The 20572-nt window shown below is 48.7% G+C and overlaps 1 protein-coding gene across 2 annotated transcripts in view; it reads left to right on the plus strand.

Moving 5' to 3' along the window:
- LOC119399333 (pseudouridine-5'-phosphatase) overlaps nt 1-20572 on the plus strand; it is a 31360-nt gene that overhangs the window by 2901 nt on the left and 7887 nt on the right. For both annotated transcript variants that reach the window (XR_007416825.1, XM_037666151.2), the window contains exons 2-3: nt 135-353; nt 19429-19661. Coding sequence is in view for 1 of the 2 variants with exons in the window: in XM_037666151.2 (XP_037522079.1) it covers nt 135-353; nt 19429-19661 (452 nt within the window). In the remaining variant the exon portion in view is untranslated. The remainder of the gene's footprint in view (nt 1-134; nt 354-19428; nt 19662-20572) is intronic.

Genomic DNA, 20572 nt, shown 5'->3' on the forward strand with positions numbered 1-20572 from the left:
GCTTAGTGCCTGTGCCACTAAACCGGGCAGAAGTGTCTTTTCCCGCATCCTCTGTGTCTTGTGCTAAACAGTTTCACTGTCCATACACTTTCAGTTTGGAATGGCTCCTCAATTCTTTCTTTTTTTTCCCCCAGACACAGAGTCGTTATACACGGAGGCAACGCAACGGGTGACGCAGCGCTACGGCAAGGACTACACGTGGGAGATCAAGTCGGCCGTGATGGGCACCGCTGGGTCCGAGCCGACGCGCATCATCATCGACAGGCTGCAGCTGCCGCTCACCGTGGAGGAGCTCGAGGCCGAGCTACACCAGATGCACCGGGAACTCTTCCCCACGGCCCAACTCATGCCTGGTGAGGGGCAAGCTCTCGAGATCGTCCATCTATGGGGATGACCTGCAATAGGAGTGCATTAGGGGGGGGGGGGGAAGTTTCACCACAGTGTGCCCACCCCCACCCCTGGCTCCACTCATTCCAGCCCCCTTCCACTGAGACCCTTAATGTCACAACGCAGTGCAAAGACAAGGTATGGGAGGGATAATCAATAACAGTGGCGTTAACTTAGCGAGAAAGTCGCTATATTTTTCAGTCGTGCTAGCGACAATTCTCTCTTTTTGGAGTCTTAGCGTCTTTTTGGGGACTTTAAAAAGTTGAAGTAGAGTGTGATAGAATATTGGGAAACTCCATGAGCACAGTGGAGTGCTTGGAATGCGCTTCGAAAAGTGAGGCCAAAGCAGGATCAAGCCACTTGTGGCGCTGCGATCTTTAGCGTGCAGTACGGTACTTAACTGTATTACGGCTAGGTGGCGTGAGCCGCCGCCCGATCTAAAGGGTACAACCTTCCATCCATTCGTCCATCCATCCATGCAATGCGGTAGTTCCAAGCACTCCTTCTGTTCCGGTAAACTCTAGGACTAGGTGTACTATGCCAGCTCGCTGGCTCTAGCTTTATTATGCCTCCCAAGTATGAGCAGCATTATCGGAAAATTTGGGAATTTCTGCCCGAGTTTAAAGGCTGATTACATCCTGTGGAGAACAAAACAATGAAAGCATTATGTGCCTACTGTATGAGCGAATTCTATGCCAAGCTTTCCGATATCAAGAAGCATGCCACCACCACCAAACACAAGAAGTCATCGGAACCGTACTGCAGTTCTCGGCAAAAGAAACTGCAGTATTCAGCCGCAACCGAGTCTTCCTGCGGCAAAAGTGAAGCCGCTCTCTGCCTGTTCATACGTGAGCACACAGCATTCCTCACCGCTGACCACCTGACAGAACTTTGCAAAAAACAGTTCGTGGACAGCAAAAGCGCAGCAGGCCTGTGCATGCACCGGAGCAAGTGCATGGATATCATAGTGAATCTCTTATCTCCGCACTTCGAACAGCTCTTGGTGGCTGACATCGGGGACCTCAAATACAGCCTGATAATCGACGAGGCCACAGATGTTTCGACCACCAAGTTACTGGGTGTAGTGGTGCGATACTTCAGTGCTGCTCGGAAGAACATTGTGACAACGTTCCTTGCGCTTGTCGAATTGGACGATGGCACGGCTGTGGCAATCGTCAGGGCGTTGAAAAATTTCCTCGCGCGCATGGGACTCGACACGAAGCGTCTCCTCGGCATTGGAGTTGACAACGCCTTGGTGAATACGGGCGTCAACAACGGCGTTTTCGAGAAAACAAAGCGTAAGTGGCAACTCCCGAACTTGACTATGGTAAGATGTACTTGCCATTCGCTGCAACTCACACTTTCCCACGCTATTCAGGGAACACTTCCCAGGAACATGGACTTCTTGGTGCGCGAAACACACATGTGGTTTTCTCATTCTTCAAAGCGCAAGGTCGCGTTCAGTCAGCTTTACAAGAGCCTCTGCGATGAAGAAGAACCACTGGCGATTCCAAGGGTGTGCAATACCAGATGGATATCTTTGGAGCCGGCGGTGGTCGGAGTCCTCGATCAATAGGACATGTTGCTCAAACATTTTGAACAGGCCAGATTGATGGAAGTATGCTATACCGCAGAACTCCTGTATCAGATGTACTCTGATCTGCTGAATAAGCTTTACCTCCTCTACCTTCGGCCAATTCTATGAGAAGTTCGGCGTATGAACAAGGCCTACGAGAAGAACGATGTGGATCCCGCAAAGCTCCTTGAAGATCTCACGCTCCCGATTAAGACTATTTGCAGCAAAGTGATCATTCCAACGGCGAAGATCGATCCACTGTGCCAGCCCATCAATGGTCACCTGGACCCCAAGCCATACTTGGGATACGAGTTCGAGAAACTCGCGAACACGCTGCTAGCTGGTCCCGAAGTCGACTTGGTGTGCCAGCGCTGCGTTGCGTTCACAGTTAAGCTGTCAAGTGAGCTTCGGCAACGTCTGCCATCGAACTTCAACGTATTGCAGGTCATGGCACGGCTGTCTGTGGGAGCATGCTTGTGAGTGCTGAAGGAACCAGTCGCGGAGTTGGCTGAACATTTTGGTCTACAACCAAACAACATAGATCTCATGGACACCCAGTGGAAGAATCTAACCCTGGTGAGCTGAGCCAGCACCAACCACACCATTGCATCTTGGTCCTTGCTTACCGTGATGCAGCTGGCTCGAACCCGTTTCACGAGCTCGCCCAGCTCGCAGTTGATGTGCTCTCCTTGCCACTCTCAAACGCTGAAGTGGAAAGAGTTTTTAGCCAACTAAGCATGGTTTAAACAAAGCACAGAAATTCTCTCAGCACTGCCAGTACAAACGCGGTCTTAAGCGTTCGTAGCAGACTTCGCCGTCTTGGAAAGTGCTGCTACACTTATGACCTGCCTGACAGAGTGACACGAAAAGTTGGAACCATGCAAGCGTACTCCTCAGCGTTCGCGCCAGGAAGCAGTGCATGTGCGCAAAGCAATGTCGAGCCTTCAGACGATGAAGCGTGGTGAGGTGGAACTTTTGCTCGATTTGTCGTGTAGACTGTAGCGACTTGTGTGAAATGTGTGCAATAAAATGATTTTAGGTTTTATTGTTCCTTAACATTGTGTTAATATATTACATCAAACGTTACATAGCAGCTGTGTATGCAGTAGGCTATTGCTGAAAGCAAATTAACGATGTAAGGACGTTTTGGTAGAATTGCAGTATCTTCATAAGCGGACAAAGCATGGTGAACATGCAGAAAATTTACGCACACTATGCATTCCTCTGCTTCGCGAAGAGAGAGGGAGGAAAGAAATGTACAGTAGAACTCCGCTACAACGAACTCCGCTTCAGCGAAATTTCCGGTACAACGAAAAATTCTCGGTTCCCCGTCAACAGTCCATAGGAGTCTATGCATAAATATGCTCGCCACAACGAACACTTTTTCTGCTGCCGTTCCGCTTCAACGAAATTTGACAATGCCATTCCGGGCTCAGAAATTTAATTTACCATGCAATAAACACAATCTCGGACATTTTGATGCATTTTAGAACAAAAATACGAATTCAAAGTCTGAATCGCGTGTTGGAACCACCAGAAACCGCCGCTGTTGAGTGAGCATGGGGGCTGCCATTGCTTGATAGCGACGGCGATCAGACTGCCCTGCTTTCGCAACTGGCTTGAGTTGCTTCTGAGTCGCAGACAATCCGAAGCCAAAGCTCAGTTGTCGACACTGGGGTGCAATCGCGAAACGATAGCTTTTACGGTGCCTTTGCAATACTTTTCGTGCTTTTCGCGCTTCGCTAGTGATCAAAGCGACGGTACATCCGTCACATCCACGTTATCAACCCGAGCAGCACTGGGGTGCAGTCGCGGAATGGTGCCTTTTCCAATGCCAGTGCTTTTCGTGCTTGGCCAGTGCAACCGGTCGTCAGAGCAACAATTCGTCTGCGTTATCAACGGGATCAGCCAGCCGCGAGTGGTGGCTAAGAATAGCATAGAATAAGGCGTAAGTCATCGCACTGCGATAGCACGCCTGCATGTAGCCATTGTCGGCGAGTAGCTTGTGCTAGCGTATTGGTGCAACTGTGCAGTTCGTGTTGCGCACCCATGCCTGTTTGATTCGTTCGCGGAAGCCGTTGTTTCTGCGTGCTTTTCAACGTGGCGTCACTATGCATATATGAGAATCGCGTCGTAACGCTGCTGGGGACGCAAAGGAAGCAGGTGATACTTTTTGAATTTTGGAAATAAAAGTTTCACTGTTCTACTAGCTCAGGTCAGCCATATATTTTTCGATTTCACTACAACAAAATGTTCGCTTCAACGAACATTTTTCTGAGCACCGTCAATTTCGTTGTAGCGGGGTTTGACTGTATTAATTTCCGGCAGATTGCTGGGCTGGGCTCCCACACAGGAGCTAATGGAGAGGAGGTAGCGGCGTCTCCCGGCAGCTCCATGTTCCTCGGCCCGCTGGATCGCCCAGAGTTGCTTGTCCAGGCCAGAACTGAGCAGCGTAGTCCAACGCTAGAAAGTATCTTTGTATTCCGACCGTTCAGTTCACTCGCCACCACAGAAAGTAATTTAAAATATTGTTTAAAAAATTCCCTTCACGTGTTATCTTTTTTTATCCAGTCGAAAACTAAAAAAATATGAAATAAAAGTAATCATCATCATCCTTTAACGACTTTTGGCTAAAATTGGCGACTTTTAGGAAGCGACCTGGTGACTTCGCCAAAAAGTTAACAGCACTGATCAATAATCATATTGTTCTTTTGGGACGTAAAACCCCACATATTATATTATTATATTATCATTTTCTGTGTACGTTTATACCCGTTCCTTTTGTTTTATTTATTTATTTATTGCATTATCCCCCTTACTCAATGCCTCTAGGGGCCTGTAAGGCACTTATAAAAAATCATATAAGTAAAACAATACCGCCAATTGGTAGTCAAGACTGCTGTGTACAGTGCTCATGGATTGGAACGAGACAATTTCGGGCTAAGCAATATGTGTACTTTCATTTACACCGTCTTCAGTTCGTGTCACATCAACGTAATTTCAACTTTAACGCATACATCAGAGCCAATGCACATAGCAGTCAGATTTGTAGCAATATGACGTGGTTATTTATCAGTTTATCAGTTGCACATGCGAGTTGTCGCACTAAAAGTTTTTATGCCATGCTTCAATCTGTGAGCACTCTACACATGAGCCAAATATTCTGGGACTGCATGGAGCAGGGAATGCACAATTTCCTGTCAAAAACAGCCAGAAGTCGCTTGCCCTCTCTTCTATATTAATGAAGAGAGAACAAATGAAGGCCAGGGAATGGTTTTGTGGGCTAGTTTCTTTGTTAGACACAATTTAATGAAGTCAACAAATATTGAAGCCACTTAAGGCACGGGGAACATTATTTGTAGTTTCTATTTGTAGTGCCGTAAGTATGACATAAATAAAAATTAATTAAAGGGATAATGAAACACCTCTGGGCCCGAACCTGCAACATTTGATTTCGAAGTCTGTGGATATCTACGCTCTTCATAATGAAGTGTGCAGGTACTGCAGCCACACATGTCTGAACCACAAGTAGCAGGCAGTAGCGCCAAACAAGGGGAAAAAAAACCAAAAAGCACTCGATGCACGGTGTCGTATCTTTTGGGGGGCACGTTACCTGCTTGCTGTCTCTCATGGACCCTGTGTAGCTTCCAGATCATTCATGGTGATTAAAGGAAAATGAAAGCACCCGTTTTGTGCAATAGTAACACCGCTTTTAGTTTACAGATTTTCAAACATCTTGTGGCAGGAGATTTGTTCGGCAACAGAGTTCTTTAGAAAGGTCATTTTACAGGAACTTCAAAAGGTGTAGCAGGGCTGCTTTGAAGTCCAACTGCACGAAGATTTCACTTTGGCTGAGCTCATTACATGCGAGTTGTATGTGCCACTGAAACCATCCTGGCAAAGCTGCGACTGGGCTGGTAATACACTCAAACCTCATTGTAACAAAGCCACATCTGCCACGAAAATAACTTCGTTATATCCGAAAATTCGTTGTAAACGTTTATTGGTAACACTGTATTTGTGACAAGAGTATTCTTCATTTACTTCGTTATAACCGATAATTCGTTATATTCGTGTTCGTTATATCGAGGTTTGAGTGTAGAGTAGCATTGTTATGTGAGCAGCCTTGAAATGGCTTCTAGGCACACAACACATGTACCTGGTGCTTGTCACTGTGATGTAGGTCCAGGCACGCTGCCTCCATTGGCACACAGTGCTTGGGCAGGCAGTGCCACAAGTGCGAGGGGGTTCAGCGCCCTCCCTGCGTACTGTTTGTATGGTGTGCGTGAGCACACTGTCTACATGCGTTCTGCTAAAACTGCTCACTGGGTTTTGGAATGCCGAAGCCTTGAATGGACATCATTCAAGGTTTGAATGAACATCGCTAAAGGCAGGCTGCTCTAAAAAACATGCCATGTCCATATTAAAGAATTAACTCGGTGTACAGATGCAAGAACACTAAGGCCGGTGTGTCTACCAAACGCGGATCAACGTGCCTTCAAAAAACCATCAAGGTTAATAGTAGATAAGGGTTTTAATTCCCTGGGATTGTTACGCTTCACCCAGCTTTCCTGTATGTAAGCTCTCTGGAAGCAAATGCATCCTTAAAGGGACCCTGAAACGGTTTTTTGAAGTTTTGTCAGCGTTTAGGCAGGAGCATCCCCAAATTATTCGCACCAGAAATTAAGCGACACACTCTGTACCAAGGCCGCTACGGAATTTATATCTATACCCTCCTCCTCACCATTGCCTTGCACCCTCAACTCACAGACACCCTGACATCGCCGGCGATCGCAGCGCTCTCATGAGCGCACTCGACGGTTTGAGCTTCGCGACGGGTTGCGCGTAATCTCGGAGGCCCAACAAAGACGAAGCTCGCGGAGTGGTTGATATCTGCTCCGACAGGTGCCGCCACACTACCAGCAGATCTTATTTTATTCTCCTGTACGGCGACAATCTGCAACAGCATGCGGACAAACAAAAATAATTCGAGAACGGTCATCGATAAGCGTAAACTTGGGCAATGTGGTTGTGTCTTCAGGGGTGAAGTTACAGCCACAAAAGCGTGGATCGTGGCGTTGAACGAATAGCGAGAGCGCGACGCTCATTGCAGCGACAAGCTGAAGGGATTCCGCTCGCCAGATGCCTCACGAACATTGCACGATGTCACAGCTTTACAAGTCACCAATTGCTAGAAATTGCTAGATACGTAGTACACAACAAGGCTGGGGCAATTAATTATGTCCAAGAAAAGAAACCTCAAGATAAACACTCTCGCTCAGCTCACGTCAACACGGAGTACGTTGTAACACAGGCAGACGACGCTCGCTGCCCACAGGAGGTTCAGTGACGTGTACTGGACATATCCAATCAGATCAGCCGCCTGCGTGACGTCGCGCTTCCAATACGACGCGCACTGGAAGTGGGCGGTTTGAAAACGCGTTTGGCTGAGCCGCTGTGATCGGTGGCGATTCGCAGCTTTAAAGCCTTGTAATAAATTACACGGTTTTCGCACAGAGCTTAAATCGGTCTGTAAATGATCCTTAGGACTTGTTCTACCGGCTCAATGTGTTCGTACATATTCGTCAAAACCGTTTCAGGGTCCCTTTAAAGGGAAGCTGAAGCACTTTTTAAAAAAAAAAATGACTTTGGAATGTGTAATCATAGTTTGATCCTTGCTGAATTCGAAAACCAATGTAAGAGTTCACAGAAGTGAACGCAAATGGCATTTCTTGGCAAAAAAAGAGCGGCTGCAGCCGCAGGGCTTCTTGAACTGCTGAGCGAAGGCGGTGACGTGAACTTCGGTGTGCCGCGTCATCGGCGCCATCAGCTCTGTAAAAGCATGGCCTTCGCGATCAGTTCCACCAACGCGCGCAGCCAGAAGTAGTCACGGAGGCCACGGCTCCGCCAAAACCACGGTGGTAGAATAAAACAGGTGGCCCATCGAGTGCCGCGAGCGTGCCGCTTTACTGCTCGAGTTGCTCGCGGCCGCCGCTAGGTTCGCGACGAGTTTTTGGGCCGAAAGATGCGCATTGCAAGCTCTCGCTGGGCTGTAAAAACCGGTTTTTCTAGCTAACTTTGTGGCTTTAAACGGTTGTTTGTGCTTTTACTAGCTTGTAGTGGCTGTCTGCCAGCTTCGACCGCAAAGTAAGAGCGCCAGGCTTTATGAAGCTTAAAATTTTTTAATTGGCGCGGGTAGCCCCGATATGACTGACAGGGTGCCGATTGCAAGAGACACGCGCGTTTTTTTTTTTTCGAAAGCGTGAAAATTTCTACCAGCGAGTGTACAGAGTGAAAAAAAAAAAGCACTTGGTTTTCACGTTATCGTATGTATGTCGGAGGACTGTAGCTGGCGGTCTTTCCGTGGAATTGCATTTCTCCACAACTGCAGTCGCTTTTCGTCTTTCGGCGCGGAGAAAAGACACAGCTTTTCTTTGCACGTTTTGTAGACAGATTTGCAATTTGGAGCCGCATCAGCGGCACAGATCGAGTCACCGTGGTTTCAGCCATGGTTCCAGCTTGCAAAGTGAGCGGAAACACCTATGCGGTCACGTGCGTTGGTTTGACAGAGCGCAACAAACGCGACGCATCAGAGCGGATCTCAAGCCGTGGGATCACCTAATCACGACCACAGTGATCTGGCCGTGATCATGACTCGAAGGCTGATTGCGACTTTGCGACACTGGTTGCGTCGCATAGGGACGCTCTTGCTCTTCGGACGCTTGCACCCACGGACGCCTCCGCATTTATGGAAGATGATCAAGCAGAAAGGAAGAGACGCGGCTGCAATGCTGGTTGCGTTGCATGCTTTCATTAGTGGCGCGTCCGTTCTAAGCGACGGCAACTCTTCAGTGTTGCTTTAGGCCTCTTTGGTGTAATATATACACCGCGGATCACTTTCTCATAAGTTAAAGATGTAAGTTGCAGTTTAAATGCTCGCGACGCACTCTGGCCATAAGCTTTCAAATGCGCCGGAGCGGAGATATCGGCCTAGAGTATCCGCCTCGTGCGCTGCTGCTTTCAGTGGTACTGGTGGCGCCACCAACGGCGGACGGTGGCGATAGGTGGATATGCGCGGCTCATAGAAGCCGTGGGCAAAGCGCCTGTTACTCTCCGTTTTTCTATTCATGTTTCATTCTGGTTTGATATTTGTACTGCTGACGCTGCTCCACTAGACAACCATGCCGTCTGTTACGTCGATTGTTCTATATTATTTGTTTTAAAATGACAGGCCCGTTTTTTATGCGTGCGCGCGATGCACTGCGTACGTTTCTTACGTGCATGTGTCCAAGTTCTTTGCGTGATCTGTTAACACAGATGAAATAAAAATTGTTGCAGTACAAAACAGCATTCTTGTTTTATTGAACACCCCAAACAGTACAACAACAATGACTATTACGGCTGTATGCCTGCTTAAGAAACGCACAAAAGACACACGATTTTATCTTCGCCCAACACTCGTAGCACTCAACTAGGCCAAGAAAACCAAAATCTAACTTGCTGAACGTTTTAACAGCCGTCACACAGCTGCATAATAATGCGTGAAAGTACTTAAGCAAATGACCAACAAACATTCAGACAGCGTTTTTTTTTTTGTTCACAGACCGTGTTAACATATGAGAAAGTTGTAACTGCATTGCAATCACATATTTCGGAATATCTAATCACTTTCACCATTGAAGCCACAATCCTCTAACACATGCGCTTTAAATTGATCATGGCATTACTCAGACTTATATAGGAAATGCGCACGCGTTGCATTACTCAGATTTATATAGGAAATGCGCACGCGTGTAATGTATCTCATATGCTAGATTCTCCTTTGGTACGTGCAACAAAACATAAAATGCGATTCTGGAAGTAATGTTCGAGGAGTAGCGAGCATAGAGAAGGGCAACTACTTACAGCTTCACTCACCTTTGCAAAAACGGTATTCCAATTGCAATTCAATATTAACCGACTGTGATGAGTGAGTGCGCGAACAATGCGCGCGTCATGTATTCGGTGCTGTGTCTCGGTGTTGGTGGCGCAAGGGTTCCAAACGCGGTGGGTGATGCTACAGAAGCACCGCGCAACGGACACGTGCGACACGTCATAGAGGAAGACGTCGGCGGGGCATGGCACGTGTGGCCGCCGCCAATAGGAAGATGGCACGGCGGACGGGTGAGAAGAGGAAGAGGAGGAGATAGAAGGCCGCCAGTCTGACTCGGACAGCTCGGACGAGACGCTGGTGTCAGGGTCTGTGCCGTCGGGTTTCGGACTCGAGCACAAAGGGCCCGACAGCGTCTGCCTCCGTCCTCGAGAGACGGGCAATTCTGGAAATTGGTCGCTCCCATCGTCCGAGCAGCGGATCCGGGCAGCTGAGCCTCCGTGGAGTGCAGAAATCACTGTCCCGGCTGCTTAGAGGACTCCTGCTGCCAGTTGCCAGCCACGGGACGAGCCCGGGTGCCTGCCGCCAGGTTCCACGCTAGGTGCGTGGGCAGGAAGGTGGCCAGCCGCTTTGCCAAGGCCGCTCCCTCCGGTAACCTCTGCGCCGACTCAACCCATCGTCCGCTCCACGAGCGCAGTCACCGTCAACGTGTCAGCGACGTCTCCGCCGCCCGAGCCACCACCAGCGACTCAAAACCGGTGACTTGTTTTTCTCGAATGTCCCCCGAAACTTAGATACACTTGATAGCCCCGGACACCATGATGTTAGTTTAGGCATAGCTTGACTTTATTTGGTGCTGTTGTGTGTGTGTGTGTTTTTTTTTTGTTGTTTTATCTTTCCTTTGTGCGCTATAAAGTTATCTTTTTGTGTGAGTTTGAAAATGGCTCCTTCCATTTCCGGTCAGAGGCCTTGCCTCAGTTAAAACAACCTGACGACACTAAACCTGCATAACAAATTGGCGTCCGCTACGACAGGACAGAACAGGACGAAGCCATTTTTTTTATTTCTCTGAGTAGACGATCACCGCTATGAGTACGGCAGAATTTATAGCATTGGGCGAGCGCTTGGGGTTGCAGGGCGCGGAACTGAAAAAGTGGGTAGATGAGCAGTCTGAAAGGGCTCAGGAAGAGGCTAACAAAGCGCGTGAGGAACGGGTCGCAGAGCGTGAAGCAACAAAGCAGAGATTGGAGCTTGAACAGAGAGCACTGGAGCTACGCCTTAAGATAGTTGAAGCTGGAGGTTCCACAGAGTCAACCACTCGAGTCCGAGAACCGGAGGTAACACGTCCACCAATCGTGAACCCTCATAGTTTGATTCCCGTGTTCAACGAGAACCGGGATGATTTGGACGCTTACTTAAAGCGATTTGAGGTGGTTGCTAATGGTCAAGATTGGCCTAAAGAGAAATGGGCCACTGGCCTGAGTTTGTGCCTGGATGGTGAGGCATTAAAGGTGTTTGGCCGTTTGTCGCCTGAAGACTCGCTGAACTATGAGTCTGTGAAAAAGGCGTTGCTCCAGCGTTTCCGTTGTACTGCTGATGGATATCGAGAGAAATTCCGTCGCAGTAGGCCCCTCGACAATGAGACTGCTAGGCAGTACGCTACGAGGCTGTTTAGTTTTTTTGATCGATGGGTAGAGATGGCCGAGCACGATAAAACATTTGAAGCAGCGCGAGATTTGATAGTCGCAGAACAGCTTCTCAACAACTGCCATAGCCGTCTTTCTTTGTTTCTTCGCGAAAGAAACTGCAAAACGGTTCAACAAATAGCAGAAGCGGCTGATCATTTCATGGAAGCCCAGCGACAAAACAACCTGCTTGTTTTTCGGGAAAAAGAAGAAAGCCGGCAGAAAAACCTTGGCGAACCTGGCAAGTCCCCAGCCAAATGTTTCGTGTGTGGCAAAGCAGGACACCAAGCGTCAGACTGTCGCACGAAAGTCAGCCAACCCTATTGTGGCTTCTGCCGGAAAGCGGGTCACGACACTCAGTCCTGCAGACGGAAAGGTGGAGGCGGAAAGGAAGCTACAGCTTGTCTTTCGTCACCAGTCGCTGTTTCAGGACAGGAGAGCTCGGGGGGCTCCAGTCAAGGTACAAGACGAGCGTACGGACATCCACCCAATGGAATCTACAACCTGCCTGTCTTGCCAAGGGAGGTGTTCGGACAGACGGTTTCAGTGCTACGGGACACGGGCAGCAACAGTCTGGTAGTACGCCGGTCTTTGGTCCCCGATAGAGCTTTGATCGGCACCAAAGCAAAGCTGCTGCTCGCGGATGGGAGCACGATTGAAGCTCCGGAAGCGGAGGTCACCGTATTTTCACCCTATTACAGTGGGCAAGCTGTGGTAAAATGTTTGGAAAACCCCCTCTACGACGTCATAGTCGGCAATGTCCCTGGGGCACGGGACCACACGGACCCCGATCCTAAGTGGAAGAACCTCACGAAAGTCACGGAAGGCGACCATGGATTCCGAAGGCAGGAGCGCAAGCTCACTTCGATAAGCGGGCAAAATCCGGCGGTCGTTGGTGTGAAAGTCGTGAAGGAGCACCACAAGAGTGATCTGGCACTACTGAACGTGTCAAGGCGGGTGTTCCAAAGGGAGCAAGAGCAAGATTCGAGTCTGGAGGTTTGTAGGAAGAAGATTGGCCGGACCAATGTTGGCGCTTGGTCCACAGCGCAGTCGTTTTACACCGACAACGGAATCTTGTACCGCTCTTACCAGTTCTGTCCAGGGAAGACTGTTGCGCAAGCGGTGGTTCCCAGAAGTCTTCGTGCCCAAGTATTGGTACTAGCCCACGAAAATCCATTGTCTGGTCATCAGGGAATAAAGAAGACCACCGACAGAATACTCAGTGCATTTTACTGGCCCGGAGTGCAAGCGGACATTCAAAGATTCGTCCGGTCATGCGACTCTTGCCAACGGACCATACCGAAGGGAAAACTCGGCAAAGCTCCGCTTGGACGCATGCCACTAATTGATACACCATTTGAACGAGTGGCCGTGGACCTAATCGGTCCGTTGTCACCGATCTCGAGCAAAGGGAACCGATATATCCTGACGCTGATCGATTTTGCCACTAGGTATCCTGATGCCATACCACTACCTGCGATCGATTCGGCAACAGTGGCAGAAGGGCTGCTGGAAATGTTTTCCAGAATCGGTTTCCCGCGAGAGATTCTTTGTGACAACGCATCCTGTTTCACATCCAAGTTGATGAAGGATGTGAATGAAATGCTAGCCATCAAACACCTCAGCTGCACACCATATCACCCAATGTGCAACGGGATGGTAGAACGTTTTAATGGCACGTTGAAGGGAATGCTACGCAAGTTGTGCCAAGAGCAACCAAAGATGTGGGATCGATATCTCGCTCCTCTTTTGTTTGCTTACCGCGAGGTGCCGCAGACAAGTCTCGGGTTTTCACCTTTCGAGCTCATATACGGGCGACAAGCAAGAGGTCCGCTAAGCGTACTGAGGGAGCTCTGGACTAAAGACGAAATAAGCGAGGAAATGAAAACCACGTACCGATATGTCTTAGACCTGCGTGAGCGGCTAGAAGAAACGATACGCCTCGCGCATCAAAACTTGAGCAAGGCCCAAGTCTCACAAAAGAAATATTATGATCGGCGGAGTTATCGCCGTCAACTGAAGGTGGGAGATCGAGCGTTGGTATTGCTCCCAACCAAGCAGAATAAGCTGCTGATGCACTGGAAAGGACCTTTCCTCGTCTCGGGCAAGAAAAACGACTTTGACTATTGGTTGGATGTTGGCGACAGCAAAAAGCTGTTCCACATCAATATGCTGAAACGATACGAGGAGAGAGAACCGACAGCCCCTTTTCAAGCGTCGACATTCGTTGTGGTTGAGGAAGAGGAGACTGACAACCGGATTGAATGTCTGGAGCCAAGAAAAGGACTCGGAATTGAAGCCGTCCGAAAGTCGGAAGACTTGACCGACCTACAGAGGGAACAAGTAGAGAGCGTGCTGAATAAGCACAAGGATGTTTTCGCCGAGACTCCTGGGAGCACAAACCTGGTGGAGTGCCGACTTGAACTGACAACGTCAGACCCCATACACACGCCGCAATATCCCTTACCTTTTGCCATGCAGGAGATCGTCGAAAAAGAAGTGAAAGATATGTTGGAGCTTGGAGTGATAGAACGATCCCAATCTCCTTATAATTCGCCTCTCATCCTCGTAAAGAAACCTGATAAGACCTATCGAGCCTGCATCGATTTCCGGCGTATAAACAGCGTCCTGATATCCGATGCCGAGCCTATTTCGAGAACAGATGTGATGTTCGCAGACGTCGGAACTAAAAGGTACTTTTCAAAGTTAGATTTGACGAAGGGATATTGGCAGGTGCCACTTGAAGAGCAATCCCGAGAAAAGACCGCTTTTTCGACCAAATCAGGCCACTACCACTTTCGGTACATGCCATTTGGGATTAAGACGGCATCGGCTATTTTTACACGGCTGATGAGGGCTGTGCTGGTTGGGATCCCAAATGTCGTTCATTATATAGATGATGTACTCATCGCCACCCACACGTGGGATGAACATCTGAAGACGCTCGAACAACTGTTCAGCAGAATACGGGATGCTGGCCTGACAGTGAAACCCCAAAAATGTGAAGTGGGAGCACGCGAGATCACTTTCTTGGGCCATGTCTTAGGAGGTGGTGAGGTTCGTCCGATGGAGAGCATGGCTGCAAAGATCTTGGAAGCGACAAAACCGGAAACCAAGAAGCAAGTGCGCTCATTTTTAGGACTGGCCGGCTACTACAGAGACATGATCCCTCACTATGCTGAAAAAGTCCTCCCTGTGGTGGAAATGACCCGAAAGCGAGAGAGCAACCGTGTAACGTGGACACCCGAAAGAGAGGCGGCATTTGAAGCTATTAAAACGGCACTAGCATCTCGACCTATTGTCAAGGCGCCCGACCTCGAAAAAGAGTATGTGATTCGATCCGATGCGTCAGACAGAGGAATAGGAGCCGTTCTCATGCAAGAGCACGACGGCGTCTTGCATCCGGTCTCATATGCTAGTCGACAACTGGTTCCGCGTGAAACTCGTTACTCGGCCATTGAACGAGAATGTCTGGCATTGGTCTGGGCTGTTGAGAAATTTCACATTTACGTTTACGGGACCACGTTTGTCATTCAAACCGACCACCAACCTCTCTCATATCTCTCTCAGGCTAAACACCTTAATAGCAGGGTCCTTCGATGGTGTTTTGTTCTACAGGAGTATTCCTTCAGAGTAAACATATAAAAGGATCAGAAAATGTCGGTGCAGACTTTTTGAGCAGAATTTAGGACTGAATACTTAATCGGTGACTGTTCATCGTGCAGGTGCGATTATGAAGTGACCATGCATGTATGTAGAGACAGTTTAACTAGTTAAGCTTCACTCATCGCGCTATAAGTTTTTTTTATATAAAAAAAACTTATCGAGGGGGGGGACTTTCTTGTGATGAGTGAGTGCGCGAACAATGCGCGCGTCATGTATTCGGTGCTGTGTCTCGGTGTTGGTGGCGCAAGGGTTCCAAACGCGGTGGGTGATGCTACAGAAGCACCGCGCAACGGACACGTGCGACACGTCAAAGAGGAAGACGTCGGCGGGGCATGGCACGTGTGGCCGCCGCCAATAGGAAGATGGCACGGCGGACGGGTGAGAAGAGGAAGAGGAGGAATAGAAGGCAGCCAGTCTGACTCGGACAGCTCGGACGAGACGCTGGTGTCAGGGTCTGTGCCGTCGGGTTTCGGACTCGAGCACAAAGGGCCCGACAGCGTCTGCCTCCGTCCTCGAGAGACGGGCAATTCTGGAAATTGGTCGCTCCCATCGTCCGAGCAGCGGATCCGGGCAGCTGAGCCTCCGTGGAGTGCAGAAATCACTGTCCCGGCTGCTTAGAGGGCTCCTGCTGCCAGTTGCCAGCCACGGGACGAGCCCGGGTGCCTGCCGCCAGGTTCCACGCTAGGTGCGTGGGCAGGAAGGTGGCCAGCCGCTTTGCCAAGGCCGCTCCCTCCGGTAACCTCTGCGCCGACTCAACCCATCGTCCGCTCCACGAGCGCAGTCACCGTCAGCGTGTCAGCGACGTCTCCGCCGCCCGAGCCACCACCAGCGACTCAAAACCGGTGACTTGTTTTTCTCGAATGTCCCCCGAAACTTAAATACACTTGATAGCCCCGGACACCATGATGTTAGTTTAGGCATAGCTTGACTTTATTTGGTGCTGTTGTGTTTTTTTTTTTTGTTGTTTTATCTTTCCTTTGTGCGCCATAAAGTTATCTTTTTGTGTGAGTTCGAAAATGGCTCCTTCCATTTCCGGTCAGAGGCCTTGCCTCAGTTAAAACAACCTGACGACACTAAACCTGCATAACACCGACGCAACAACGATAACAACACACTTGTTGCACACAGGCGTACCAGGTTGACACGCGAGGCTAAGCGCGGTATTTTAAGTGTAGTACAATCGTGCGCGCGCAGTACGCTAGAATATTCTGGCACAATGTCGTCAAGCTTGCAGTCACTTCAGCGGTTCCCACGATGTAGCACCAGTTGACGTCCTCGCGTCATCAAACTGCTGCGACGCCAACAACTACGCACACAGCTGACTTGGAAAAACGCGGTCTTGCAGGAGGCCATCTTGTCCCGCAACCAACGGACAAAAGTACACAACTGAGGCGTCTGAAACATTGCCGTTGATGAGATGGCAGCTGAACGAAATCAGGGCTCATCGTCCGACGTGTGGCCACCGCCTTAACACAATATTAACGTTGCAACGTTCAAGGAAGACGCGATGAAAGCGACGAGCCCAGCCGGTCTTGTCGGGTGCGCTACAGCACAGCGCGCGCTCTCACGACCACCGAAAGAAATAAAAGAAAGTGGAGAGAGGGGCACCTAGGAGCATCGCTATGGTGGCTAGATGAGCATCGCGTATCGGTGGAAGCAAGAGGAAGTGTTGCGTCGTCGGTGTGGCGTATTGTCGAGAGATGGCGCTAGTTTGTTTTTGCGCAACGAAATCGCAAACTTCATTCAAAATGCATGAGATCCTATGGGGGGTTGGGAGAGGGCACAACCGTCTTAGCCGAGCGGTGGCGCCACCATACCGATGCACGAGGCGGATACCTGCTGCCACCTTGCGGAAAAGCGGCGGCAACTCGAGCACTTCCGTGATACGCGCGGCGCATTGGCAGAGCGGCGCGTCGGGCCACCTGTTATTCTACCACCGTGGCCAAAACTACCGACGATGACGTAGATCCGGTCACACCCACACTTTCGGCGCGTTCGCGTGGGCGGAGCAAGACGAACTTTTCTTTCGCGTATTTTAAAGCTCCTGCTGCCACAACAGCGAAAAAAATTACGCCATCGTCGACAATAATGTTGGTCCTTGTTAACAACAAAGTTTTACCGAATTGTAAAACCACTTCAGCATCCCTTTAAACTCACCAATGCAGAGCAGACATGTCCGGCAAGTGCAAACATGCTACGGAATTTGCCACTCGTAATCAAGTCATCCGAGAGCATAGGTATGCCAAATGCAAGGAAGGAATACACAAAAAGTCCAAGTATAGCCAGGCCAAAAAAAAAAGAAATAAACAGAAAAGACAAGGCTTACTTGTATCACCCAGCTAAGCTGCACGCATTAGTCGTAGCTTTGTGCATTCAGCTGGAAATGTAAGCAGCGCACATGCAGTGGAATTCAAAGATTTGCTGAAGTGTCTAAGCCACCATCGCAGTGGCTGGAAAAGAGGCCCGAGCCAGCTGTTCCAGCCTTCTTGTAAAGAAAATGAAAATTAAAAAAAATGCTTTAGCAAGCAGACAATGTGCTCCTCTTGTATGGTCTTTGTATTGGCCATGAAATGCCCTCCACAGATTTTAGTGTGTTTCTCGTAGGCTCTAGACTGTTATGTCAAGGTTGCGCACCAAAAAATAAGAACGATGGTGGAAAAATATACACACAGTTGTTGATCGGCGAGACAACACACAGCGTTTTAGAGGCCATGCGGTGATTAACAATTGCATCGAAAAATGACCGATATGGCACAATGTTCTAAGCCCTGACCAGCTGACCCTGCAGTAACACGATCAGTCAACACAAAGGAGAATCCTAATTTGTCGCAATGAACAACTTGAATCCGTGTTCATGTCTCTCCTCTAAACAAGCTTTCGAGAAGTGGTGAGGCTTCGTTCCAGGTGAATTATTGTAAACAAGGCTTGTTTCTGAGCTAGTTGGTTCATTATTTGAGGAAGAACTGGTAAACTGGTTGGCGCCCGTGTCTGTCAGTTTGTGCCTTCGCTTCGTCCCCGTCTCCTTTGCATCATACCAGTTTTTCCTTAAAGAATTACTGTAAATGTTGGGGAAGCCCAGAGCACAAGAAATCATGTTGCTGCATCGCGGGGCTAATAAATGATCGCGGAAACACGTTCGATTAGCAAAAAGCGCCAGGCCTGCACGGAAAGCGCAGCACAGTCACAGCGAAAGCTGCAAGAGCAGCATTTCTAGAGCCCGTTGTTAACTCTCTTGTGGCTACTAATACAACAAGTACATTAGCAACGTACCCACTACGTCACAAATCATAATTTTTGGGAAGTTGGGAAGCACCCACCAAGACATTATTTGTTATTCTGCGGAGAAGCAAGGTACCATCTGTGAGGCATTATGCGCACTTTGTTGATGCGACAGTTGATGACGAATTATGGCCGAGCCCTTTGTAATGGGTTTGCAGCTTTAAACGACCCACTAGTTACGTAATTCACATTGTGTGACGCCCGGTCGTTACTTCAGTCTCCCACCACGCTTTGTAACATATGCTAACGTGAGAAAGAGATAGAGAGGTGAAATTAACTGTATTGAATTTGAATACTTTATTCAAGCTGCTCGAATATTCGCACAAGCCTAGTAAAATCTGAACAGTTATTATTATTACTGGTGTGGCATTACCAACGTGCAAGTGCAATGTGCAACGTGCAACAACAGTGAATGAAAGAAATTGATTGACAGGCCCATTTTCGTTAAACGCAAACGTGTCAAGCCAACAAATAATAAAACTGAGGACTGTGTAAGTGGTGTTATTTGTAGTTTTTAATTGAAGTATAATAATTATGAGATGAAGGGAAATGAGAGTGGACAGAAAAACAGCTTGCCACAGGTAGGGATCGAACCCACTGCCTTGGCATTATGCGCACCGGCAGGAGATCTATGGAGCCCAATTTCTGGTATATCTAATGGCCTGTTTGTTTAGTATCAAAGGACATGTTTAATAGAGAGGATAAGTTATTGTATGTGGGTTCACTTGTGCTACGTATATAGGTAAGGCACAACTGAAATACCATGTGACACTGCGGGTAACATAAATAAAAAAATAAATACGGGGTGATATCAGGTTCTAGTATGTTGTGCCACGCCATTCTGGGTTAGGTTTATGCAGCCAAGCGTATCCCCACGTAGGAAGCTCGAATCGATTTTGAAGAATTGGTCGTTACTTGGGCACAACTTGGTCATTAGAGCCGCTCTGTGTGCACTGTGCTTTCAGGGGCCGAGAGGCTTGTGAATCACCTCCAGCGAAGCAGGGTGCCCATTGCCGTGGCAACCAGCTCAAAACGAGATTCCTTTGAACTGAAGACGAGCCGTCACAAGGAGCTGTTTGCCAAGTTCCACCACATAGTGTGTGGCGGCGATGGCGCCGAGGTGGCACGGGGCAAGCCGCACCCAGACATCTTTCTCGTGGCTGCTGGAAAGTTTGAGAATGCACCTCCACCTGAAAAGGTATGCTTTATTCATTGTAGCCTGCGCTGGTTGCGTCGTCATCAGCCTCGTCATCGAGCACGTTGTCAGTCGCGGAGTGGCTTTCTGTTCTCAGCAACCCTCACTGTATCATTTCATCATTCTTGTCTTATCATAAATTAAAGCAGTTTAAACAAAATTTGTTGCAGGGCTATTGTTCATATTTATAGAGGAATACTGGAAAGAACAGCCTTAAAATGGGAAAAAGAAAGACACTGAACTTGGGACAAGGGCTAAAACAGTCAAGTTTGCCCCTGGCTGCTGTGCGTTCATTGGAGGCACTCTCCAATCCAGGGGGGAGGGGTGCCCCCCACTCAACAACAAAAACGCCAGGCCTGCGCGGAAAGCGCAGCACAGTCACAGCGAAAGCTGGAAGAGCGGCATTTCTAGAGCCCGTTATAATCTCTCCTGTGGCTACTAATACAAGTAAATTAACAACGTACCCACTACGCCACAAATCATAATTTTTGGGACGTTAGGAAGCACCCACTACGACGTTATTCGTTATTCTGCGGAGAAGCGAGGTACCATCTTTAAGGCATTATGTACATTTTGTTGATGCGACAGTTCATGACGATGAAGAATTATGGCTGAGCCCTTTATAATGGGTTGGAAGCTTTAAACGACCCACTAGTTACGTAAGTCATATTGTGTGACGCCCGGTCGTTATTTAACTGTCCCACCATGCTATATAACATACCTTAACCGGAGAAACGTAGAGCGAGAGAGAGAGAGGGAGGGAATTAACTTTATTGAGACCCTGAGGAAATGGATCATGGGAGCCTTATGGGCTTCCTTGGCAACCAACAGAAGTGCACTTGCGAGGAACCCACTACGCTGTAAATCATAATTTTTGTGAAGTAGGGAAGCAGCCACTATGCAATTTTTCGTCA

Source organism: Rhipicephalus sanguineus, chromosome 7, assembly GCF_013339695.2.
Source record: "Rhipicephalus sanguineus isolate Rsan-2018 chromosome 7, BIME_Rsan_1.4, whole genome shotgun sequence".
In the NCBI taxonomy this organism is placed as follows: domain Eukaryota; kingdom Metazoa; phylum Arthropoda; class Arachnida; order Ixodida; family Ixodidae; genus Rhipicephalus; species Rhipicephalus sanguineus.